The sequence below is a fragment of the Simochromis diagramma genome, unplaced genomic scaffold, assembly GCF_900408965.1.
Source record: "Simochromis diagramma unplaced genomic scaffold, fSimDia1.1 OVJJ01000061.1, whole genome shotgun sequence".
Lineage (NCBI taxonomy): Eukaryota > Metazoa > Chordata > Actinopteri > Cichliformes > Cichlidae > Simochromis > Simochromis diagramma.
The window spans coordinates 1,771,225-1,798,169 of NW_024386945.1; the positions used below are offsets into that span (position 1 = coordinate 1,771,225).

At 39.1% G+C, this 26,945-nt stretch overlaps 1 protein-coding gene across 1 annotated transcript; it reads right to left on the reverse strand.

Moving 5' to 3' along the window:
* On the reverse strand, positions 1 to 26,945 carry LOC120737414 (ankyrin repeat domain-containing protein SOWAHB). The gene is made up of 14 exons (XM_040038093.1): positions 26,657 to 26,945; positions 22,921 to 22,982; positions 20,127 to 20,351; positions 19,346 to 19,468; positions 13,711 to 13,767; positions 13,265 to 13,366; positions 11,464 to 11,476; positions 8,471 to 8,475; positions 8,187 to 8,273; positions 7,542 to 7,544; positions 7,143 to 7,145; positions 6,854 to 6,926; positions 6,512 to 6,607; positions 1 to 4,365 (listed from the first exon to the last, which is right to left on the reverse strand). Exons 1-14 carry the CDS (start codon positions 26,787 to 26,789, stop codon positions 4,193 to 4,195), a joined length of 1,155 nt encoding a protein of 384 aa, XP_039894027.1. The 5' UTR covers positions 26,790 to 26,945; the 3' UTR covers positions 1 to 4,192.

Genomic DNA, 26,945 nt, shown 5'->3' on the forward strand with positions numbered 1-26,945 from the left:
ACCTTTTGCTTGTTAGTTTATTTTTGCTGCACTCGATACGGAAAAAGGAGAAAGTTTACAGAGATTTGTAGAACCAGAAGATGGCAGTTTTGTTTCAAGTTTACCGTGTAAGATATTGAAAGGTATTTGTATAAAAGAGGCAAAATGAAACGACAAAGTTTGCGATTTCTTTTGTATAATTTCACACACACAAAAAATCCCAGCAAATCCAAGGGTGGATTAAAAAAAATCTCCGACGGTCAATTGGCAGTAATTATTTAATGCTTCCCAGGCAGAACTCCTTAATGGGATTTTCCTGGGGCACCAACACAAATGGAGAGATGTAAGTAAAATGTGAATGTTATCAAGCTCTCCCACCTCTTTGCTATCTGACCCCCTCTTCCCAGACCCCCTTCCATTCTTTGTCCTTTGTCATTGCTCTTATCAGGACCACTCTATCATTCTTTCAAAATAGTAGTGGCGCTGAAACCGCTTGCAAATGTAAGTATGTCTTTGTTTAGGGCCGGGCAGTGGCCCGCCTCCCAGCTCCCTCCTGGGTGTTGTCTGATTGACGGCTCTCCACTGGGTGAGTGACAGGCGGCGTTGGTTAGACAGTGACGGCCAGTGTGACAGCTGGCGCTGCTGCTGGTATCTCCATGCATCGGGCCCCGGTAGGTGGGTGCTGGACCCCCAGGATCCCTCAGCTAGAGGCCTGGCCAGTTTGCCGTGAGCTCAGTCAGATCAGTTCCCCGGTGTGCTTGTTGTTGCAGATCAGCTTGTTAGCTGGCTGCAGACTTTTTCTTCACCACAGCTGAAAATTTCTTCCACACATGTGCAACAGAAAAAAAACAGGACGGTGACATCAAAGTTAGATGAAGGGTGAGAGGATGAGAAATTTACAAACATGCATATTGTTAAAAACAGTCCCTATTTTGCATTTTTCTAAGCAGAATAAACAACTGATAAATGGATTCTGACACAAGTGTAACGGTTAACAAAAAGAGCATTTATTTAGCGGCTTTACTGTATCATGTTAAAATACTTGAGTAAGCACTTTTCTCTGGGTGTGTATCTTAAAGTAGTTTATATACTGATTATGAATGCTCAATACTGGGATTTAAAGTACAATCTTGTCTTTTTACCTTTGTAATTACTAATATTTGTTATCTCACATCATCCTCCAGTTTCCCTGTAGATATGTAGAGTTAAACAATAAGGATGACATCTCAAAGTTATATTATAGGCAGCATCAGTGCAACAGTGGCCAAGATGGACTGCATGCACACAATGTGTTCTCCTTTATTTACTGCGTAACAAAAGTTTCAACAGTATTGTTACCTCAGAGCTATGCAGAAATTCTCTCCAGTTGAGCAAACTGAAGTTCACACATCTATTATTTTCTTTCTATGGTCAAACAGAGAGCAGCTAATGAGGTTATTGGGCATCTGTGACGTGACATCTACATTTTGGCCTATTTGTGAAACAATGGTAACAAGGAAGCCAAAGACATTGGGCTCTGTGTTTTTCAACTCAAAATAACAAAGCCAAGCAGCCGCTGGTGGGAGGCTGCGCTCTCATGGAAATGAGCAACCGAACCAACAATGTAGCGCCTAATCTCTTCAGAGAGAGGAATCAGTTACACAGCAGTATGCACCCCTCAATGCTTTTCATTAGAGTCAGCGTGCTATTGAAACAGTCGCTCCACCCCCTGACTCACACACATACATGCGCACAAACACAACCCTCGTGTGTAGCCACAGGCCTTACTCATACATGCACCAGATACAAGGTAGCCCCCCGACAACAGGAGGGTTGAAATAAGTGGGGCAGAGGGAGGTATGGGGGTGCGAGGCCTCAAAGCATCGGATTAAAGTTAATGTGCCCTCCCTGGGTTATAATCTCTTCAGAGGGGGACTTTGTTTGAGGGGCTTGAGGGCAGTAAGATAAGTATCTATTACAGAAACTCGCTCTTATCCCCCCCGCAACATCCCCGCTTCAAAAATGAAGCACAAAAACACTTGCCTCTGTTCCCCTCTGTGTTGTCTGATATCCAAGAACCAAAAGCAAGTGCTGCCCTTTTCAGCTAATCAGGTATTAAGGTCTAAAGCCGTATGGCGAGTTAGCAGGGCCCATATTTACTCCATCTGTAGCCCACCAAGTCATGTAGTTGAAGTAAGATCAAAGGCAGCTTAAAGAAAAACCGGGGTTATTGTATAGAAAGAGAAAACAAAGCAATATTACAAGCCAGGGAAGCCGCGGTGTGAACGGCCAAGTCGATTTCAATGTCGCAAATAAGTGGACGCTCAACAATGTTGATGGAAGAAAATTCAAAGACACGCACCTTCATATAAAAGGCAGTTTAATTACAAAATATCTTCATTATATAAATAATGTGCAAAAATGTAACTGAGGCTAGAATTAGATTAAAAATAAATGACACAAAATGAGAATCTTTGCCAACAACATAAAAGTAATGAATATGTCACTTTTAAAGCATTAAAAGCAGCTGGCAACAGCTTTAGAACACAATGTAACAACGCATTTAAAAAAAGTTACCAGGCATTTTGATAAACAGCTGGTGAGCAAATCAAGTACAATCAGCAAACACCACTTTTTGTTTCCCTAACAATCCTTCATCGAGTAACAGAGTGACCTCATCTGTGCTCAGAGTTATTTTACCACCAAACTAAGAAAAACTGCCTCACGTCAGATACACAGTTATTCTAACCTGAGAGTAACCAGCAGGGGCACAGCAGAGATATAGGTTGGCAAAAATGCTAATACTGCTTTGCACTAAATCTCAAGATCTAAAAGGAAAAAAATAATAGTTTTGTATGTTTAGCCCAGTTACTACAAATTAGAAGCACAGCTGCCAAATATTATGCAAACAGGCAAATGCTTATTCATTTACTCAAGAAACTAATCTTCAGTGCTGTCTGAAAAGTCATTTGTAAGAAACCTGCTTTAGACAGCTTAGACACAACAAATATTTATCCTTGTTTTGATTGGATTATCTCATTACTGGGTGAATTTTCCAGCTGCTCATTTATAAAGTCGTGTTATAGACTCTGTATTTGAGTGTGAGCTGGTGGAGGAGGAGGAGCGCGAGAAAAAGAGGGAAGGTTTAGTATTTTATTTTTGTTGAAAGGAGGGCAATGAGCAAAGTTTTTTAAAGAAGCAGAGTGAAATGAAATGGTTAAATGCTAAATTTAGTGTTTTTGTGAATTATTTTTGCAGTGAGGCACTGTTCTGTACATTCCCTTAAGAGTGTTAAGTTTTAAATAATACTTTTACCACATAATTAATGTTAGCTGCTGTCAAGGACTGAAGGAAATCAGTTTAACTGCAATGTTCAGCTTAAGTTATGGTGCATTTAAAGGACCGAAACATACAAAAGACATTAAATGATCCTTTTAAGGGCCAAGTCTGGTAACTTTTATTTGTATATATGGAAATGAGAAGTATTATCGCTCAACTTAAAGTCAGACTTTTTTTTTCTGTGCCAGAATGCTCAGCCGTTGCTTAAAACCCTACCAACTACAGATCAGTGTGGTGTATTATTTATCGTTAAAACTGTAGTTTATTTTAATCCCTAAATTCTTACTAAGCCAGCCGATGTACGACTAAAAATACTCTCCAATAATACAAAGTCTTGATTCGGTGGTCACTCTTAAAAATGTGCATTCTTGAGCAATTTTTTAAAAGTTAGAGATCTGAAAGCCACTGAAAGGCTGAACAAGTATAGAGAGGGAGACTAAGACGTTATCATTTTTGGTCTTTTCATTGAATTTGTAAACAAGAAAACAAGAAAAATAGAGAAAATCACTAGCTTGACCATCATGGCCTCAGCTTAAGGAAAACTTGTAAGGCATGTGTCACTTTAAGTAACACTGAAGAACATTGATCAACAAAATTCAAAATTCAAAAAAATATTTAAACAAGCTGTGAGGGGAAAAATATGGATTATATGCATGAACAAGTATACCTGGTTTCTCTAATTTTGTTTAGGTGGCAAACATTTGATTGGATCTGTAAGCACAGGTGTGAATCCTGTGTGTGTGTGTGTGTGTGTGTGTCTGTGTACATATAATAAATATACACATTAATACTTGGTACATGTGTGTAAATATGAATGCCTGAAAGGGCAAAGTGAGTGACAGAGTGAGTGTGGGAACAGCGTCAGAACAGGGTTGATCCTGGAGTTTGTTTTCCCTCAGCGGGAGAATTTTCTGGGTCTAAAAGCAGGAAGTGCGAGCTGATGTGACGCTGTCCTCTCCTCCTCTATCGGAGCCAGCTCCTCTGCTGACCCCCACTTCTTCTTGGAGTGAAACAACGATGCCAACTTCCTGTTCTTGTTCCGCTCCCTGGCCTGAGTTACTTGAAACTCTGAAAGCATAAGAAACAAAATTCATTAATGAGTGAAAGAACCACAGTGTTCTATACAGTGTCCGATGTTACACTAATAGTAGCTGATACATAGTAACAATGCAGGTGAAACTTTGTAGTGAAACCAAGGTTTGATGATTTCTGAGTCAATCAAATCCTTTTTTTTTTATTGCCATTAATGGGCACAAACTGTAGAGAGGTGTTTCAGGACGGGACATGGCATACAAAAAAAACTTCAACATTTGGGAAAACAGTCCTCTCCTCTGTCTTGTCGAGTTTAGATCAGGAAATAAACACCAATGTGGTGTAGCTTAGCTTATCATAAACACAGAACACTGCTGTTCCCTCCTACACCAGATAGTTATGCAAAACTACAGTAACTGTCTACTTCACAGTTGGTGTGCAGACAGAGTGACATTCCTCTGTTCAAAAACAGAAGCGGATAAAATAAATCTGCATATTTCTATGGATGTCTTCCAACAGCCTTTTCAAATTTGAATTTGGGTCCAAGTTTAAGTTCCGCTGTCCAGAAATTCCTTATTTAATCCTTCATCCTTCAGTGCACATTGCTTGCAGGGGGTTTAAACAGTTAGGTACGTTTTTGAGTCCAAAACATCACAGATTTACTAATCAATAAAACCTGATCACTTCCTCTGTATTGAATACTGTCTTCAGTGTAGCTGCACTACAAGCCTGGATGAGGAGCAAGTGTTGTTTTTCCTTTTGGCAAAAGGAAAATGACTCAGGATGGGGTTACTGAATGTCACAGAGGAGTGACAGGGGATTCATAGTTTCTATTAGTGTCAGTGTCCATAAATATGCAGTTACATCAATTGTTATTTAAAAGAAATGAAACCTGTTGTGTTACTACAGTTAGTAGAATAAATTCGAATATAGTAAAATATATAAATATTATTAAAGAAAAGTGATATGCAAGTATTTAGATAGGCAGGCTTAAATAATTTCTATGTTTTCCAAAATGTTGAGCTATTCCTAAAAAAAATATTTTTACTTATTTATTATTTATTTATTTATTTCAACTTAAAGTGTGGTTAGAGCTGCTTAAATCAAACACAGTCCCAGTGACTTGTGATAAACCAAGGATTCCTTTTCAAAACCAAATGTTTAAAAAACTGCTTATGTGTGGACGAGGAGTTAAGTGTCAAATGTGTGAACTAATTTGTTTTACTTCATGCGTTCGGTGTGTATTGCTGTAAGAAAATCACATGGACGTCAGCATATACGGCTGTATTTTCAGATTTTCCTTTGTACTGCCATGTGCCGTGTTTGTTTGTCTAATAACTATCCCTCCTAGGCTGCTGATTGGCCGACACTTCTATACTTCTGGAGTTATATCACCACCTGTTGCTTTTTGTGTTTTCTTCTGGATGTAGATATTTTTTTGAAACACTCCTATTGTGAACAGGAAAGTTTCTTTAAAAGGATATTTTAAAGAATTCATCCCCCACCTTGATTTTTAACATGCATCCTGCAGCATCCTGCAGCGGCAAACTCTTGCTATGCAGGGTGTCTCTGAAGAAATTATGATCACTGTTTGTAATGGTAAAGCTGCTGTGATGGGCTGATACAGACACACACTGCTGTGTGAAACGATCAACCCCAACCTGACTGGCATTCCCTGTTTGCAGATGTGGGTATTAGAGGGCCGACGCACTGCAGTTGTTGCTCTGCACAAAGCAGAAAACATCTAAGCAGACTACATATCTCAGGCAAGTCTGATATGTAGGAATGTAATGCAGCTGAATATCTATTTATTATTATTGATTCTATTTTGTGCAGTTGATGTTGTTGATTTTATATTAAAATGTTGAAGTTAGATGACACAGTTGGCAAAATAGCACCGAGTGGACGGGGGATTTAATTCTCATGCGTTACACTGTTTGTATTGTTCCGTTTTACTTGATCACCAGTGTCTGAAAAGAAAAACATAAGACTGAGAATAACGCACATATTCCCCTATATCTTTTTTCACCCCATGCACATTTGTGTGGATGAGCCTGAAGTGTATTAATCCTATTTTCAAAGGAGCTAATTCCAAATAAAGAATTTAAACAAAATACAAAACCACGGCAGGGAAGGTCATCAAATAGTTTTAGCAGCAAAACTAGAAGAATCATTCACTCACGTAGCTCACAGTCTTCATCTGGACCTTCTGCTTCTTTGATGTTAAGATAATGGCAGGCAAGATGACCACTGTAGTCCCGCAAGTTTTCTTTAGCCCCTGGTAAGACAAAAAATAAATGACTGAAAGCAGAGACTAAGCAGCAGATAAGCCTAAGCAGATACTTCACTGACATCTTACACCAAAAGCTTTAAGGAATGACACATAATCTAAAGGTAAACAAATCTACCTACATGAGGTAACCAGCTGTTACTCTTTAAATTACTTGCAAGATTCTTTTTCAGTGGCGAAAACTTGCAAAGCATTTTTTGTGGCACCAGTAGGTTAAACAAAACCACTTTTTACCGTATGTCCCTACGAGCAGGTCAAGAATGTGCCGATGTCCATGTAACGCTGCGATGTGTAAAGGTGTGTATCCCTGCAGAGCAAAAATAAGTGTAAAACAAAATGAAAACATGCAAGTACATGTGTATTCTGAAGGTAATTTCTTGGTGAGGCCGCTTGGTATGCAAACACGCCAAAAACAGTCACTCAACCGACACATAAAAAGAGTTTCGAGTTTACATTTTGACTTTGTGTGGAGTTGAGGGGAATAACTTTGGCAAAGTGCTGGAAGGTTGCTGAAAGTACCTACCCCCTAGAGTTTCCCAGGCCCAAGGACAGCCAATGAAAACAGCATGGAAAAGAATATACAAATTAGCAAAGGTTATGGAAACACCAGATAATGATAAAAACATAATTGCATGTAATTCTCTGAAAATTGCATAGTTGTAGAGTTGTGCATGCTGGCACATTGACGCACTGTTTTGGGAAACAATTAAAATGACATGACATGATTTATTAGCGGAGTAGACCCGCAGCAGCCCCGCAACACGTGCTCCTGTAATACATTTGTACAGCTGGATCTTCACAGAGATCTTTTAGGAGCATTACATCACAGCAGAAGAGGCCAGCAGCGAGGCGGTTGTTCTTTCAAGACAAATCATTTACTGTACATTACCCATCCGTGCCCGGGAAAAGCCTGGTTACTCACGTGCTGCAAGAAAGAAGAACGCCATGAAGAAAACAGTGACTGTGATTTTACACTAAAGCATAACTGAAATAAAATTTACAAGGGCACTGCTGTGGTTTCAGTTCACCCACGATGGAGACACTGCTTATAAAAACAGCTGTAATTTATTCTTTGTCTCTGGTGGTAAACCTAGAGCCTGAACTATGAAGCATTCAGGCTAAACTAGCCAAACAGCCATTCATTAAAGTGCAATTTATAGTTCTCTGGGCAATATTGTTGCTTGCATTTATACTTGTTTGCTGATAGATCTGCATTAGTCTGCCATAATACGTCTTCTACCTTTTACATTATCATCAAAGAAGTATGTATATACTAATATAGTACTTAAATGTTTTGGACCAATGAATCAAATGACGGGGTTTCATGCTTTTCTGTGCACACGAGTGCTCCAACTGTGACTTGGATAATGTTAAATATAAATAGGACTTCTACATTAGTGGATAGTATAAGACATGGATACTGGGAAGTGAATGTTAGAATATGTAGGGATTATTTTTATTTGGATACATTTTTTAGAACTTAAATACATAATGTGAAGCATGAAATCGTTAAGAGTGCCCTTTTAAAGTTATTGTCTAAAGTTAAGGGGAAAAAAAATGCACTCACTGATTTAATGTTGACATCGCCACCGGCATTAACCACGAGTGTGGCCATTTCCTCATTGCCATGTTTGGCAGCCCAGTGCAGAGCTGTCTGTTTGGAATAGGGAAACATTTGTTAGTCCTAAAAATATGATCAGATAATATTCGGCATTATTAGAAGTGGTCCACAGTGAGCTGGGCTTCTTATTGGCTATCTGAGTTCAGAGGGCCAGCTGTGCACGGGGGAGGGCTGTGGAGAGATGGTAAGATGGAGGGATGGTTTCCTGCCATCTAACGAAGCCTAATTACAAAACAACACAGCCCTGTGCCCACAGTTGGGGGGCCCAGCCGCCTGTCACCAGGGGGAAGATTGATGATGTTAGTGTGACCCGCAGAGGGGAGACCCACCCAGACATCACCGCACTACTGTCAGCACACGTCAAGGAGGAAAACAAGAGCTCCCATGATAGAAGTCTGAGAGATACACGGAGAGGTCCTCAAGCAAAAATATGTTCATAGGTGTGAAAATAATACGCACATGCAAATCATATCCACCTGTCTGACTAGAACTGTGATCTCCTCTGTTTTTCCTACACTTTAAGCTGCATAATTATGGGCTATCAACAGGTGAAAGCAGCGTAGGTGCAGATGTCAGCTAAGTAACCACATCCATCCCTTCAGCCGTTTGACCCTTAACAGAGCAAATCAAACAGTAACCATTTCAGAATTACATGTTAACTGCGGACAGATGAAAACCCTGTAACCTCTTTACTTCGGTTAACTGAACAGCTTCACAGGGGATCAAATAAAATGAAAAAAACTCTTTTATCGTGATGATTTTATGAGTTTAACTGGTCGAACGATCTCACTACTACTATTCACTGCTACAACATAACATAAAAAAATACTGACGTTATTTGATAAAAACGTGTGGCTGCGAAAAATCAGCAATGATTTTTTTCTTTCTCTCAAATTAGAAGCACACTGCATTATATAAATTACCATTACAACTACCAGTACACTTCCGTTACAAAGCTAAATATCTCTGTTTTCTTTAAAATAAATACTTGACAGTCTTTGAATGCCTCAGATCTTTAAAAAACTTGCAGCTGTATAAAAATGTGTATAATATATATATATATACATTTGTGTGTAATATGTATAAAAATTCAATCTTTTGGACAAATTAAGTGGATATATTAGCATTTTGTCCTTTTTTCTGTCATACCCCATTAGTAATAAATCCTCATAATGTTCATTTTCACACTAAATATTTCAAAAATGTTATATCAGTCAAATTTGTCAGCATTAATATGCGTATTGTGTAACTTGTGTAATTTCCACCAATCTGTATGGGAAACAGAATCTTCTGTACCCATGAGACTAGTAAAAAACGGTCTTATTAATGCTGTCAATACCTTTTTTTTTAATGTAGTAGATGTTTAGAAATGTTGGGACCAGATAAAGTTTCTCAGAGGATTGGATGGTCAACCTGTGACTTAAATATCAAGAGAAACTGACACTACCAGTGCTTAAAATTTTGTCCAGAACTCCTAATGCTCATAGCAAAACAAGTTGGTTCAACAGCTGGCAACAGAAAAATCTATCTTATCCACTGAAGGCAAAGAGGAAGCCATATGTAGCTCCATCTCTCTGCGTCGCTCGTCTGCGAGACAGATTGTGATAGATGCTGTCTGGCTGGAGTATCTCCATCTCTTTTGTCTGTCCCCTGTCACAGCTTAAGACAGATTGGCCAAGGGGCTCTTTGACAGGCGGCTCAGCGGGTTTCTCAGTGGGCAGGAGTGATGGACGAGGCTGAACAGGATGCTGCGTCTTTCCCTCCTGCACCTCTCGTTTCTGTTCCTGCACACTGAGGTAACCCCCCACCTGTCTGCTCACTCAGGGATGGCTCTGTCCCCACCACGTGCACTCCAGTGAGGGAAGTGGTGGCTAAAGAGGACATCGACAGGGGACACAAAGGCCTTGTGTGCCTGACACTTCCCTGGATGTGGAGGAAGATAGAGAGGAGTGATGGGCTAATGATGTACTTACAAACTGTGTGGCAGGGGAAGTCCATCACGGCAGGAACGGAGGCCCACGTAATGAGGAGAACAGGAAGAGAGAAAGGCCATTAGACTCTGGGGTGAGAAGTGCTGCATTCAGGTGAGATGACCTGTGTTAAGCCTTCACTTTTAGGTCACTGTTTGAAGAGCATATCTATAAATCCACCTTATCCTCACAAACATTTTGTCAGAACAGGAAACACTTAAGTCCTCCCAACACTGAAGGGTAATCCCTTCAGTGCTGCTCAAACGTGTGATTTGCAGCTTGCTATGTGGTACGCTCGGCTAAACCTCTGTTAAGTAAAATCAAGCCAGCAAAAGATCAAATATAATAATTCCCAGTGTTAAAGACGCCAGCAGTCGTGTGACTTTTTGATTGTCGGTATCACTGTGCATTATCTCTGGAAATGCTTCTACCACTGCAGAGCAGGGAAAGGCTCAAGGCTAAAGAGGAACATCAAAGAGGCCTGAGGGGGAATTAGCACCTTCCCAGGGACACAACCAGCATTGTTCTACAATTAATCCCAGCCTCCTCTATTACTTTCAGATTATCTTTAAGTGGGTGAACTCTTTGTGGGGCATTAAGACTCTCCTTAATCCCCCCCCTCCCTCCCCATCTCCCTAAACTTCAATGGCGGCCGTGCTATCTTGTCCGGGTAGAGATGGCAAAGGCTTAAGGCTACTCTTAGAAGGTGGTCTGCCATGGCCACAGGACGGTGTGAGAACTGTGACACAGGGGAGGGACAACAAACAGGAGCTCAAAATCTCTTAAGCGCACAGGGAGACAAATAAAAGGATTTGGGTTGTCAGGGGGGCACAGGAGCTAAAAAGCTATCTTTCATAATCCTTTTGATAGTGGACCTTTGAAATGCGTGATCTGGATGTTTTAACACAGAGTTCTCAGAATACTATTAAGGGGAAAAAATTGCAGCAGGATGAGCTTGTAAACGTTACGAAAGCGAAAGACAAATCTGAGTACAAGTCATTGCAGATGCATTGAGAATTTTCCCAAAGGGCATTGGAAATGAACTTCGAATTTCTACAGGATGCAGATGGAAGTATGATGTGTGAAACTTACACCCTGGAAAAGGTGGGCACGGTCACAGCCAGGGGCCATCGTGTGTCAAAAAGAGAACGTGAGAAGCAACAGGTCAGAAATAGTCATGGAACAATAAACAACAATGAACACAAAGTAGATATAATACTGCAACATGCTACGTATAGGGTATCAAATACTCACTGAAGTGAAATCCTGGTATCACCACCCCACCAAAAATAGAACAAGAACACAAGTATTAGTGAAAACAAATATTAATTATTATTCCAGCCATTTGAAACGGTTAGATATGTTTTCTTTTTGTTTACTCATCTTTTTTTCAGTCATCATTTATTTATGTCTTTAATACTAGAATAACCATTGAATTCTGACAGGGACAGAAACACAAGCAAGGAAGCAATCAGATTTTATCCTTACTCAAGTACTTCCTGGAACTACAGAACCAGCAGAGTTTTAAAGCCGCTTTTGCTCACTGCTGTAATTTTCCAGCAGGTGTGGACTGTGAAGATTAAAAAGACGAGACCAAGAATAGTTTTTTAAAAAACCCTGATGCTGTTGTCTGTATTAATGCTGTGTGACTAATTGTTTCAGTAAACATAATAAATAAATAAATAGACTGTGTAAAGTAAGTTACAAGTTACTGTGTAAGTACCAAAGGGGAGACAAATTTCCTCTAAAGCTCTTGCACTGTGATGACCAACCGTTAGTTGGAACATGAATCAGGAGGTCAGGGTGTGGATTGTGATGCTATGTCAGGAGACTCTTTAAGTACCACTAAAGTCTGTCAGGTGATGCTGCTATAAAGTAATACCTGCAAGGTGAAAACTTCTGAAAACTACAATTTTAATGTAACACTTCAGTCGCGCAGGGCTCGAGACCATTTGGTAAACCCCTGGCAATGTCCGATCACGAGGGAAAAATGTGTATTCCACCCGACTGGTTGGTGAGTAGTTGCTGGCCGAGCATATCACCAAAAACCTTCTTGTGTTTGCTTTGGTCACTACCAGACTGCTTCTTTGCATAAGCCCAACAACTACCAACTGAATTGTCCCTTCAGAGTAGAAATTCTGCCCTGCTGCACTTTTTCAAAAGCACAACTTTGCAGCACCACATACCTCTTTGCAACTGATTTTACCTAGCAACAGCCAGCAACCTCAGCAAGACTGTAATGAAATATAAATTTTTCAGATCAACGGGTGTTCACTGACCCACCGCTAAGCCTAATATTTATTTTAATTATAGTTTAATAATGAGTAATCGGTGTTATCTGCTTCAGTAAGAACAAATCATTTAAGTTTATTACATCTCTTGTACCCTTTTTGACAAATGTCGACACTAAATATATATGTAAAAGATTACATAATACAGAATTTCTACCATAATCTGTCACGTTTTTAGGGTGTGATGGGATGCATCATACCTTCGTGGCGCACTTGGTTTGTATCGATGGTTAGTTGTGTGGCATGTGGCTTAGGTAACATCTACACTTACCATGATATTCCAAGATTTCCATGTAAAACTGATCTTTTTTCCATGTTGCATTGTGAGAAGATACATTTTATTACTTCACCTGTCGTAATTTAGCAGGTTAATTAACATTCGTATCTTTGTTTATACTTTTGATTGTAAGAAGTATTCTTAATTTATCAGAGACCTTTTTTTCATGGGTTTCTTCATGGAATACCTTCTTAACAAGTTGACAGTCTAGCGAGGCCTCATTAAAATTTACCTTGTGCCCACTTTGTTATATTATATCTGTCCTTCGCCAGCGTTACCCAATTCCAAAACAGTTTAATAATAGTTTTACCATTTTTTCCTTTTCTAAATAAGTCTGGAAAAGGAGTTATGTGTTTAAAGTGAAACTTTCTGATTGTTTGGCTGTTTGTGTTTCTTGCCCCATCAAATCCAGCGATAATAGTAAAATGTCCAATTTGTACTAAACTGGATTTATCCTTTAAGCACTGAGGCAGAGGGCAGCACTACCTTCTTGTTTGCCAGTGCGCGGTCCTGTCTGAGCAGCTGAGAGAGGTCAGGGACTCGAGCACCGGCAGCAGAATAGATCCACTCCTTCTCTAAAGGATCCAGCTAGGACACACACACACAAACACACACATCCTGTTATGGGCTCTTTTGATAGTGCTGAGGCCACAAACCTCTAATCCATTTCCTACATGCTACTAGTCACAGCCAGCTGACACATTGTGGGAGACGCCCATGATGAAGCTGGTTTCAACAGTTTGGATTTTAACATCTGCTGTTTGTTTAGTGAAACCACAGGGAGAGTGAATGTGTATTTACAAGGCCAAATCCATGATTGACACATGTTAATGAGACAAAAAGGAAACTTCAGCGGCTCTACTCCTGAAATGGTTCACTTATATCTCTTCATCAATAATAAAGCAATAGAAAAAAGAGCTAGAAGCACTTACAGCGACAGAAGCAGAGCCCATACTGCCTGTACCCTCCTCGTCTTGCTCCGACTCAGACTGAAACACAAAGTCAGAAGAGTGTTACTCAGAGGTGACAAAAAGCTGAGCTCTGATAAAAGTTAACTACTGTTTCAGTCATAACACTCCCACAACATGATTTGAGATCACAGGACACACACTTTTTCACACACTGGTCACACTGCTGTGATGTTTTCCAGCCGGCGAGATGTGACCAAAGGGTGTGAGACAGATAGATAGGTAATGAGACAGCGAGACAGAGGTGACGCATTCACACATAAGGGGTAATGAATAACAATCCAATTAACAATTAACCCAAAAAACAACTCGCCTGCAGTCAGGCCATATGTTTTTGTCACCATATTAGTGTAAAGAGGTCAAGAAGAGAACTTCTTAAATAATGAAAGCGGTGTATAAAAGTGTCATAGTGGTTGATTTATGTGTGAGAGAATTGCAAATTGTTCTCAGCTCACACAGAGACATCATGTTAGAACACTCGGCCCTTTCATGTCTGTGGCACAAACTGCACATGTCACTCTGCCGAACACGAAAAGTGGAGGGATGATATTTATCCAGCCTACTCCACTCTGGCACACATGCGTTTTTAGCTATTTTTGCTGGCGACCAGTAATAACAGACAGAGAAAACAAAATACCATTGTTGGGTATGTATTCAAGGGAAAGACAGAAGAGGATGAAAGAATCTCAATTTCAGCAAAGACCATTTCAGCACTGTTTTAAGGCATATAAGCATTATTTTCACTGTCAAAATGATGGTTTTTGTTTGAGTTTTCACCTCGCCTTTAAAATTATTCTCAAGCGGTCCTAAAAGTGACCATTTGTCCAAAATCTAAATATTTATTGAAGTGCCACAGTTAAACAGGCCACTGAGTCAACAGACACTGAGGATGTACTTAAAGACAGAAATGCTTTGAGCTAAAACTTCCCATTATTACATGGTTACAGTGGGATGTTTAGCAGGTAATTGTTAGTTCTCCATCTTAGCATATCAGTATTCTTCAAAGAATTCCTGAAGTTATTGTTACATAAATATCTTCACATAGTTGAGTAAAGATATTTCACTTAAAACAAATGTGCCTCCACAAATGTTAACCTCATCATGGGAGTAAGAGGAAAAAGCCAACTGATTACCAAAATTAGCTGGAGTGTGAAAGCAAAGCTGCTAATTTACCAGCCAGTCTGCATTCTTACCCTCACCTATTGCCACAAGCTGAGGGTAGTGACCCAAATAATATGCAAGCAGAAAAAATGAGCTTCCTTCGAAGAGTGTCCGGGCTTTCGCTTAAAAACAGGGTGAGGAACCAATCATGGCAAAGCTACTACACCAGCCAGATGAATGGATGGATGGATGAACAGGCTTGCAAGGCTTTTAAAGCTCATCAACTTTTATAATCTCACTGTAAACCCAAACGTTGAAAGTACTTAAATAAACTAAGTAATGTAAACATATTTTTACATTAGTTCGAGTACCTCAAAAAAGCTTAATTCATCTAACACTTTCTTTCATTTGAGTTAATTCAACTTATTATTTTGAATCAACTTCAACTATTTTGGATATTAGATACCTGCTACTTAAAAAAATATAATTTAATTTTACTAATTTATTTAAATTATATGGCAGACATCTTACTCCTGGGGTTAATTTGATCCCAAACATACATGTTTAGTCGGTATATCAGCTGGGTTGATTTAGATTGATTTAGAATGTCCTTTTATCGGTTGCTCACAGGTTGTTGCACTAACATTATACACAAAGTTTAACAATATTTATCTTTTTTTTGCTTTTATTTCTTTCTTTAAATATTTCATAGAAATTTTATAATATGTAAAAAAACAAAAAAAACAATTTGACTTAAAAATAATGAATTTATTGAGGCATTTATCTGCAAGCTTTAAAAACAGTCAACAGACCTTTTTACTTAGATTTTTATTTTCTAAAATAGACTTCACTAGTGAGGTCATTTCCTGTCAAGTATAGGGGTCCATCCACTTGTCTGCAGTTGTTTGACTGGAAGACTCATTGAAAAGCAAGGAACACTGGCTGTAAGTGGCTCTGTATTAGTCACTGTTGACCTTTAACAGCATTGTTTGTATCACAGTACGTACTTGAATTTTCTTTAGATTTCTCTCTTTTCTAAAGCATTTTAGTGAAATGTCAGCAAATCTATTCTTTGCAGTGGCAGCTAGCTAACAGCTAATAAGCTAACCTAGCCACTTCACTAATTTAGCTGACTGAGTTTGCTACGGCAGCTGAGACAAACTGCTATTGTATACAGACATTATGACAAAGTCTTTCAAATTTAAGGGGATGAAGTTCATAAAGATTTCAGAACTGATAAAAAAGGGCAGGAGTATTTGTTAGGTAAGTGATGTGAGCTGTTTTTTAAAAAAAAAAAAAAAAAAAAAAAAAAGACAAATTAACCTTTAGCGATATGACCATGTGGAAATGGCTGAGCTTTTTGAGAGGAAGATGTTGCTGCACCTCAGCCTTTTGAAAGTGAGAATTATTGTTTTTTTTTTTCTTTTTCAACAATGTCTAATATTTCTACAAACCAAATATGCTAGCCACACCACTAAATGTGTTCTCACTGTAGCATACATGCTGGCAGGCAAAATTTGGGGCATCTCTTGGATACTCCAAGATACCTCCATACAGGTATCTCTTACACTAGTATGGAGGAACTTGAACAAATAGCACTGTATGGAGAAGACCCACAACTATCACTTCTTCATAGTTCAATTAATTTTAAACTGACTAAGTAGTTCTCCTGTATTGCACTTTTTCCCCCCCAATGCATGTGTACTCAGAGGTCCAACCTTCAAAGGAGTTCAAACAGAGTTTTGGTAAACCTAAAAAGTGACTCTGTTGTACTTCCTTTTAAGTTTTGTCAACTTATTCACATGGGAGACATAAATGAAAACTTTAAGTTCTAGTTCCCAAAAGGTTGATTCTGTTTATCTGGACGTAGCGTTTTTGGTGTGAGAAACATTTCGTCACTCATCAAAATGACTTCTTCAGTCTCAGCTGACTGCAGGTTTCCCCAATCTTATAAACAGCACATTACACAAAAACTAAAACTTGACTGAAACTAGCACCTAGCACCATTGAAAGAAACAATGGGCTGTGAGTCAGTTCCTTCATCATTAATATGCAAATTCTCATGACCATTGATCAACAACTACTGATCAAGGCCCATTGATCAAAGCAAATTGATCACTGATTAAGTTCTACTTACTAGATATTTCTGAATTTAATTATTATGACTTTTTTAAAACTTTTGTCAGAATATGCATATCAAATGTAGTCAAAATATTGTTGTTCTGATAATGTTCTGATAAGCTTCAACTTTTAAGTTCATAAACTTAAAAAGACTTACAACTATACAAGTTCTAATTTGTTCAGGTTTACAGTGCTGAACATAAGAATCGAGAATGATTTCAAGACTACATTCATGTCTAAATCTAAAAATGTATATTTCTTTTTAGAAATTATATTTTATTAATTTCTATCCAAAGGTTTGTGCCAATTGTTCTGATAGATGTAAGCTGTTTCACATTCAATTTTGACTATTTCTGGAGAATCAACATTTTCCACAGCTGTTCTTTCTCACATGAACCACACAGCAGGGAATGTCTTCACACACATTTGCACTACTAAAAAATACTCCTTTAAGTTTAGATGAGGGAGGTGCATTGACACATTATTACCAGCAACTTGGCATCTCACAGATTTTGTACCGGAGATCTGATGGGTTAAAGAGAAGCTAATATCAAATGTGACTGCTTCAACATTTGCGTACCTCAGTCAGGTGGCATCTAGAAAAGCTCAGGGCTGCAGTGCAATTTGTGAATATGAGTTTACAGGTATGTCAGTCTGGATCATTGTCGTACAATGACCATACCATTCATAGTGTGACTAACATTTTCGCCACTCTCTGAAGAATAAACTAATGGAAAGTACCATTTCTAAATAACTTTATCAATTTATTTTTATTTAACTCTCCAACGCACATGCCAGCACTGATAAATCAGCTTTTTCAGTTGTGCTCTAATTGTAATCCGTTGTGACCAACATGAGTTTAGCAGATCTGCCCTATGGAGAACCACATGACACACTAAAACCTCTTGATGTGGAGCCACTCCTGCCTTAGCGCTTCTCGAGAAGCGGGCCAAATTTCGACAGGTCTGAGAAGATTATAAGGTAGCACAGACATTTGGGTAATGTCTGTGGGAAGAAAATCAGATTGGACATCAACTTTACACCCAGCAACTTTGTGGCGCAACACCATGTTGTTAATTCTTTTAGTGGATAAGACAACAAAGTGATGATGGTTTCCTCCCAAATGCTTCTGGGAACTGTGATAATCTAAATATCTTTTTCTTTTCTAATCCAAGAACCAAATATCACAGTTGGCAGATGGTCTCTGTAACATAAAACAACTGTCAACACTTTAATAGGTGTACTTATATCAAAGGTTGTAGTGGCTACCACCATAAATAAACTCCATAAGGCTCATTCTGTTTGTCTAGACGGAGCGTCCAGCATCAACTTTCTAGGATTTCCTTACCTGGATTACCTGGATGATTGAGCATGCATCAAGACACCTTAAATAAACACACCTAATCTGCTTCAAGTCCTACATTAACACACTCGCACATCAACACATTTCATCTACGTGTCATGCAGGTCATCGAGGAAAGTCCCTGGGATGAATCCCCATGTCTAATGAGCTTCAACATGTTGCTGCTTACCATGATAAGAGGGCTTAGTTTAAATGCAGATTCTCCCCCGACTGGTTCTCCTCCCTCTCACATTTAACATGTGGTTACAAATCTAGTTAATTTACTTGGCACCACCTGGTGGGTGAAAGGAGTCAGTGTCTCCCATTTCCCCTGAAGTCTTTCCCTTCCTCTGACAAAGTACAGTGAAAGAAGCTAAATGTTGAGAATGAACCTGCAGTGAATGTCTTTCTGAAAGGCCTGCAGCTTTTATCAAAAGGGCGTTACATTTATTTTAAGATCTTCAGATACAAAGGGTTTCCAATTAACCAGATACCTAAAACTGTCTAAAACAACTAATGCACAGACATAAGCCTCTCCAGCAGTATCAGTGCCAGTCTAAACTCTTTTTCACAGAATTAAAGACTCTGGTTTCTACCTGGATTAAAATTCTTGTTTTAAAAATTCAAATGATCACAAAATAATCTTTTCATTTTCTATTTTGAATTCTTCACTGCCAGCAATTCTCTTACAGGCTGGATTCCTGCATGTGTTGTTTACATAGCACAGGTTCAATATTAACCATAAACGGGCAACTTTTTGATATTACACCTGAAGCGATCATACACGGTGTTTTTTTTTTAAAAGAAATACAGACTTGTAAACATGCCCAGCTTTTTAAAATGAGTTTCTGGCATTTATTTTTATTTTCTTTTTACACTGCATCTCAGTTTTCCTGCAAACGTGACCGTCCAGCACACACGTCTCTGCTAGTGAGTGGGTGTGCATTTTGCAGGTGTGTGAAAGGCACCGATGGTACTATTCTGTGCCAGGAAATACCAGAATAAACACTGCCTCTAAGTTAAACAAACTGTCACCTTTGACCCAGAATCTCTGTCCAGCTCATCCTCTGCGTTGCTTTGCTCTGGGGCTTCATGGATCTGGATGGCAGGAGGTGGCCGTGGAGAGCGGTGCACAGGGTCTGCACCTTTTCGCTGGTCCTACAGGAGCACAGATACAGTGTCTGATAAACTTTGTGTGATCCGAATTTGTGAGCTGAGTGTTTACAGGCCAAACATTCAGCTGTGTCGAGTGTTGGTTAACAGCCAGAATTAGCATTTTGCTTGCTTTTTAGCGTCCTTCACCATCTGGTGTGGGCAGATAATGTTTACTTCAGTACCCACTCAGACTAATCATGTGTGAAAATACTAAAAGCAGCATAGCATAAATGTAATTTTATTGCATGAACAATATGGTTGGATGATGACTATGAGGTTACGGAGTATAATGTTTGTTGACAGTTGGTTGTATGTATTAAACAACGATGCCCTTTATGCAAAGACAGAAGGCCTTGGACATTGCTTATTTGCCAAAACAAAACCGCTTTTTATTCTCTCACACAGCGGCTCTGTCAGTAAATGCTGACACTTGCTAAGATTAGAGGGGCGAAAAAACCCGAAGCACTCGAACAGCAACGCCCTTGTTTAGAAATAAGTGTGTCACTAACATAAAGAGTAGCCACAGAGTACTGAGGCGAGAACTAAATTTGGCGATTTACACTTTAGCACCCAGTGTTGTAGCTTAACCACACCCTGTCTGTCCCACAGTTTTTCTGGCTTTCACAATGAGTAAAGAATAGTGAGTTGATTTCAAATTCACCTCTGCTGTGGCGTCAGCCTCTCCACATGACATTGGCACATCTTGTTCCTCCTTCTCATGATGAGTAGATGTCGGGGCATCTGTCACTTCCCACTGCACTGAGGTTGTTGTTGTTCTCGCTGGACTCAGATGTCTCTGTCGGTCTCCATCTGGCCTAAGATGCTTGGCCTCTCGCTCTTGCACCAAGTTCCTGTATTTCTTCTTGAGGATAAGATATTTCTCACCCTGTAAAAGACAGTGAAACGGTACAACATCCATGTTAAATAAAGCAGGAAACAGTACTACCACACAGTCAGGTGAATTTTAGAAGCACTTGCTGTAGCTTCTAACTAAGAACCATTAGATACATTAAAGTAATTTGTGCGTTAATCACACTCATCAGTACGTCTTTAATCATTTTGCTGGACCTCACATCTTTAATGCCCTTTGAACCCAATTATTAAACCTCAAAAGCTGAGTTAGCTTCTTTGAATTACAGCTGAGGTGATCATTCAGCTGCTTGATTAACTGATCTAATCTAATTCCTCAGTGTGAGGATTTGCTGCTGTTCTCTGTCAGTATTGAAAATCATTGGATTTTGGACTGTTAGGCAGCTAGAAGATAAACACTTAAAAGATACTAACCCCAGACACCGTTTACTGCTGAAGCAGATTAATTTACAACAATCCTTAGCTACAGCCTTACTATTTAAATAAATCCTGTTGGAATATTAAAGAATTTTTTGTAGCATCAACTAAAAAAAAAGTTTTTCCAGGTTACATGAATCTAAGCACTGTAAAGTCTGCAGATTGGATCATATATTATGTAGGTTAGTAAAGTATATGATGCCAAGATTCTGATGGGAAAATCAATAGTAATCTCACATCTATCTACAGCTGCCATCATTAGACTTAAAGTCCATAATAATCTCTTAGCAGGCCATTGTAGTGGTAAAATCACCAGCACAAATTACCATCATGAAATGCATGGCACTTAATTTCAGAAAGCCACTGAGAGCAACAAGTCCATCAACAAATGATGTTGACACAAAATATGCTTGTTCAGTGGCAACTAAAAGTTACTCATATATCGATAGCAATTAGCAATAGCAACAGAAAGCTTAGCAGTGCTAACATAAGGCAGCATTAGCCTTTATCGTGTGTTGGACCCATTGTTTTTAACAGCTGTGCTGTGAGGTAAAGAAGGCCTTCTGAGGAAACCAGCCAGGCTGATGAAACAGGATTTTAAAATGTCACGATGACAATGCTTCTGAATTAATTAAAAAATATTTGCTGGGTACTTAATTAACATAAAAGGAGCACAAACAGGAAATCATAAACCTAACTTTGCATTTCAACCTACTATTATTATTAATACTTTATCAAGGTACTGCAATTTGAGCTTTACAGTTTCATTCATTCCTTCATTACTTTAAATTCTAAAGATATTATCAAAATATGCACATAATGTTTCTGTCCATCCAAAATATGAAAAAAATATATATATGCACATTATTTACAATCACGGTGGCCTAGGTGGTCACTTTTTGCCCTCTCAAAGCAAAACTCATTTAACAATTAGTGATTTTATACTACAGTGAGAAATGAGGACTGAATGATATAGATTTATAGACATATTATAAATTTTATTAAAATAAATAAACAAACATTTGATTACTGGCTATCTTTAGGACCACTACACATTGTTGTGCACAGTTGTTGGCTTATTCTTTGTTTAAAAAAAAATATATCAGAAGACGTGTGAGAAATATGGATCAAGAAAAGAAGGGGGCCCACAGAGGCTGTTATGTATAGGACCAGGAGTTATGAGACACATGCCTGTCTCTTAGCATGCTGTGATTCAAGTGATCTGAGAGGATGCAACACGCCAGCACTTCTTCCAATTTTCAGGATCTATAAAGTTTAACTGTTGTGAAGATTTTGGTCAAACTGTTTTTTGGATTGTTGTTTTTTGTTTTTTCAGAACAGATCCGGTCAGTACTGTACTATAAATATTTGTGTAGTTTAGAACAGACTGGGGGGAGCTGCAGGAGGAGGGCTCATCTAGATTAGATCTAGTGCAGCTTTAAAGTTAAACCCAGGACTAAATTAGTTTCCTTACAAAAAATTACAACCGTGCTCCATCAAAAGGCATGAAACTCCACAGTAAGCCATTAAATAACCTTTTACATCTAGTCTGTTTAAATCTGATAAACATAAATGTAAAAACGACACATTGCTGTTTTACAGGGATTAGCATTTTGTATCTGCATTTGCCAAAAGAAACTGTTAGAGCACCAAAATTTGTTTTTAAACGTCTTCTTTTGCACATTTACACAGGTTTGATATTTTGTCATTTACTGAACTTTAAAGCTGCTGATAGGTGTTTCCTTTTTAAAGAGTGATCAGCGAGCTAAGATGAGTCTCCAGACCTCCCTCTGTATCTTCACATTTATCACACAGATAAGCGTGCTGTTCATTTCAAACTGTTTCTTCAAGAAAGAAACATCAAATCTATAACTCAGATGAGTTTACTCTGTTTATTCTTGCAGGAATTTTTAGTCTACATATGAGAACGCTTCATGGAAATAGTGTCTAGAAACACAAACTGCAGCTGTGTCCCCTGGGGGAAACCAGTGGGTACAAACGGTTCTACAAAACACAAAGATTGAACAGATTGGACAACCCCTTGTTCAGTCACGATGGTTCCGCTGAGCCTTTCACAGCATGGCCTCTGTGTAAGACGTATGACTGGAAAATCAATGAGAGCATAACTTTTCCCAGAAAAGTTAAAAATATTTGAGTAGTTTACTTACATTCTCGGACTTCACCACAGCGATTCGGTCAATGATTAGCTTGAATTCCTCTCGGTATTTGGCTGCAAAAGAAAAAAATATTTGAGTTCAAAAACAGGAAACTAAATATAGTTTCTAATGTTTTTTTAAAACATTAAGTGGTACATGAGTGCTTCCAATACTCAAAAAGTCAAATAAGGATGGAAAAAAGGACACAAAACACTGTTGTAGTGATGTGGATGCAGGACGTAAGACAATAAGAAGAATGTGTTTTGCGTACATAGACCTTAAGATACCCAAAGATGCACAATAGATAATATTTATTAAACAGCACAATAACGGAGCTGAATATATTTCTAGTGTCTATACTAGATGTGTTGTTTGTGAGTCTGCCGGTAAAGCTGTTGGGTTCTGTTACTTTATCTGAAGTAACAAGACAAATGAGGTTTGGATGAGAACACTACTGGCAGAGCAGATGTTTTACAATCTTCAGTTTAAAGAAAGAGAAAATACGTTCCCCTCCAGCCAAATATGTAAACAGAATTTAACTTATCCCTTAGGCTAAAAACTCGAGTCACTTGAAAACCTACAGTGAATCTTTCCTGTGAGAACCAAACAAAGTGACGAGCTGATCAGATGAAGCTTCCTGCCCTTTGTTTACACCAGTGAGCAGATATCAGGCTTGTGCAGAAAGTGTGATTAAAAGCTAACACTAATCATCAGGCAGCCAGGACGGCTTCGCAAACATAAACCTTTCCAGACGTAGGTATTCCATTCACGCCAAGGTGTTTATGTGAGTATGCGGCTCGGGACAATTGGAGCGTTTCCTTTTCCTCATGTGGACGGAAAGAACATTTGTAGGGAGACAGTTGCAAAGTTCGCATTCGCAACAACAGGAAATCCAAAGGAAGTGGCCACTTACATCTGCCTAAACAAAAGAATTCCTTGCATGGCACAGTGGGTAATATCGTGTATGTGCTAGTTACTTGTTAGCCAGAGGTCTGCAAAAAACAAGCAACCCACGCACAAACTCACTTTCATGTACCCCCCTCCCCTCAAACACTGCTACACTTTTCCCAGCTGCCCCAGATTTGTTGTCTGATTAAAAAAAAAACACACAAAAACGCCCCCATTAGAGGTCTACATCCAGTCATGCATGTGGACTTAATTATGATTAAAACACTATCGCCACAATTACACGAGGAAAAGCTGCAACCGCATGCCACAACAGACTTTAAATGTGTGGGAAGCACTTTTCTAATTGGACAGCGATGTCAGATGGCAGAGCATCAAAGCAGCTCTCTAAACCTCTGTCAACAACTGCAGTGCTGATGCAGCATCTGGACAGTGCATGCTGGCAACTGCGATACAAGGTCACTCTGGATAATCATTTGAGAAGGTTAAAATATGTTTGCATTTCCAGGCAGTCACAAAAGTAAAATCACTGCTGAACAGTGACTACATACAGCATTACAAGCTCATTGTTTGCCTTCGTGAGACGTGCTCTTACTCGCAGCTGTTAGTTTAGCAGGCACACCTACACAAAAGAGATGTGCTGCACAGCTTTTGAAAAGATAAAATAAAAACAAATAATCCTCCTGTTAGAGAAAAGAGAAAATGTATTCATAAACCTTAACGTGCTATTAAGTTGATACACCGTGCTGCAGCTTCATGTGGTCTGATATAACCACTAACTTCAAGTGGTTTCAAGTGACACCTTTAACTGTGTTTATGTCACCAAACCAGTTTGATGTGCACGTTTAGTTCGGGTGCTGCCACTCTATGACACAGACGCCTGTTATTGTTTAGTTCATAACTCCCTGAGCTGTTAAATCTTTGCTTTATCTGTTTGCACAATACACAAAAACGGTATGAGATGTTGCTTCTGCTTTAAATACCTGCTGGTATGTATGTCAGTTAGTCACACCTACATAGAGTTCTGTTTCTTTTGTCTGTGACTTTTGTGTGCAGTCTAAAAATAATTAAGCCAATCATATTTGCCAAGAGATCTTCCAGAGGCCGCTTTAGCAAGCCATTCTCCAGAGACCCATATGTTAAAATGCCACAATTTACTGCTGAAATAAACATGTTTACAGTCTTGAACAAAAGTGGTATTGTTATTTATAGCTAATTTTCCTCTTCATGACCACTGTACAGGGAGTGAAATCTTCTATAATGCAGCCATATGATTCTAACAATAAGAAATCTGAAGAAAAGAATGAAAATCCATCTTTCCATTTTCTTTTCCTTCTGCTAGAGTTGACTGTTAATTATCTGTCTCTGCCCAGTGCTACCACACAGTCTATGGCAGCATGTTAATCAAGCCATTGTAAGGAACTGCTGGCCAATAAGTTCAAAGCTATGGGTATTTTGGGCGTGTCAACGAACACGAAGCTTAAAACCTGTAAGGTTTTGAAAGTGACTGCTTATGAATGTGCTTCTATGTAAAAATTGTTTTTACGTAGGTAATTCTCAATTGATTTTTCACTACGTAGCTATGCTGAGTGTAGTCAACCCTTTCAAAACTGCTCCAACTACGTCTTCATCCTCTCTATGGGTCATTGATGTCATTGGTTGAAGGTAACCCATGGCTGATAAAAATAGTTAGTTCATCCAGTCAATAAATATACCAATTAAATTATGGACAGATTATAGTCATAACCCACAGTCTACAAAACATGGATATGGATACAGGGTCTACAAAGGGAAGCCAATGCAGAAGCAGATTTTTAATGGCCAGTAGGAGGTGGCTCATCTGGCAGCAAGTGCACTTAAGGACATGGAAAAAATAAGTATAATAAAGGGTTTGAGGCTTCATAACACGATTGCACTACACAGTGGATGACTTCATGCTGGTTATGTCCATCTTTATATATAGGCTATCGCCATACTAGACCAAATAAGGCAGTTAAAGCAAACCTTCTGTCTGCCAAAGGCATACGGTATATTTTAATGCTTAAAGGTGTAACTTTTTCAAATAATTTGTAGCTAAAATGTTACCCTTTCTCTCTATAGTTCCGATATCTTCTATGAAAGTGAGGTTATTTGTCAGAATGTTAGAATGTTGTTTTAGCTAAGCATATCTATGAGTACATAGAGTTACACAACTTTACTCCCAAACACTTTTTTTTCTGCAGAAACCCAATAACAGAAGAATCGTGGTGTCAGCAGTGACTCAGGACATGATTGCATAAGCATCTGTAGTAGGTGGGTGGAGAAGAACAGGAGAAAAAGTCTCTATGGCAAATACACTGATCCTGGGCTCAAATGGTGCATAAAAGCCAAGTAATAACTAGTTATAACCACTGGTCGTTTTCATTTCTGAGGAGGAGCCACGGGGCCTTCTTGTGACACTGCATAATGACATGTTTTGTTGATGGGGTGGCTCGGGTCCTCTGTTTGAGTTAGAAACGTGCCCGAGGGAGGAAATGACACAATTCCTGCTGAAACTCATTGGAGGGGCTTTTTAATGTAAACCAGATGTCTCCTTTCCAACTGAAAACAATGAAAACGACCCCAAAGCCGTTTGTTAAAGCAGACAAAGGGGATGTTGCGTGTTTAAAACAAACAAACCAAAAGATAAATGTTAGTCTTACTATGAGGACTGTCATACTAACACGAGGTCAGTTGGTATTTTGCCATCCCGCTCTAATGATGCGATGCAGCACGACCTCATCTCATTTCATCTGCCCGTTTTTTTTTTTCCGCCTAATATTTCCACGGAGTTAAATCCACGATACAACCTCTGGTTACTTACCACGTAACTGCAAGTCACTGTGCCCAATAAAAGGCTTAAATGTCCTCAGTATATCTGCATTTTTGACTCTGCCTGAGTCGCCCCCGGCCGAGTAGAAATAATCCAGCAGCGACTCTTCGCTCACATCACTCATCTCAGCTCAGTGTTTGGAGCGTCTCTTACCGGTCAGGATGGGTTTTTTCTTAAGCGAGTAATCTAGTCTTTTAGGGGGTTTTCACTCTGCCACACCGCTCTCCTCCTGGCTAATTTGTTGTACTACATATCTAAAGTTCACTCCACCCAGGCGAGC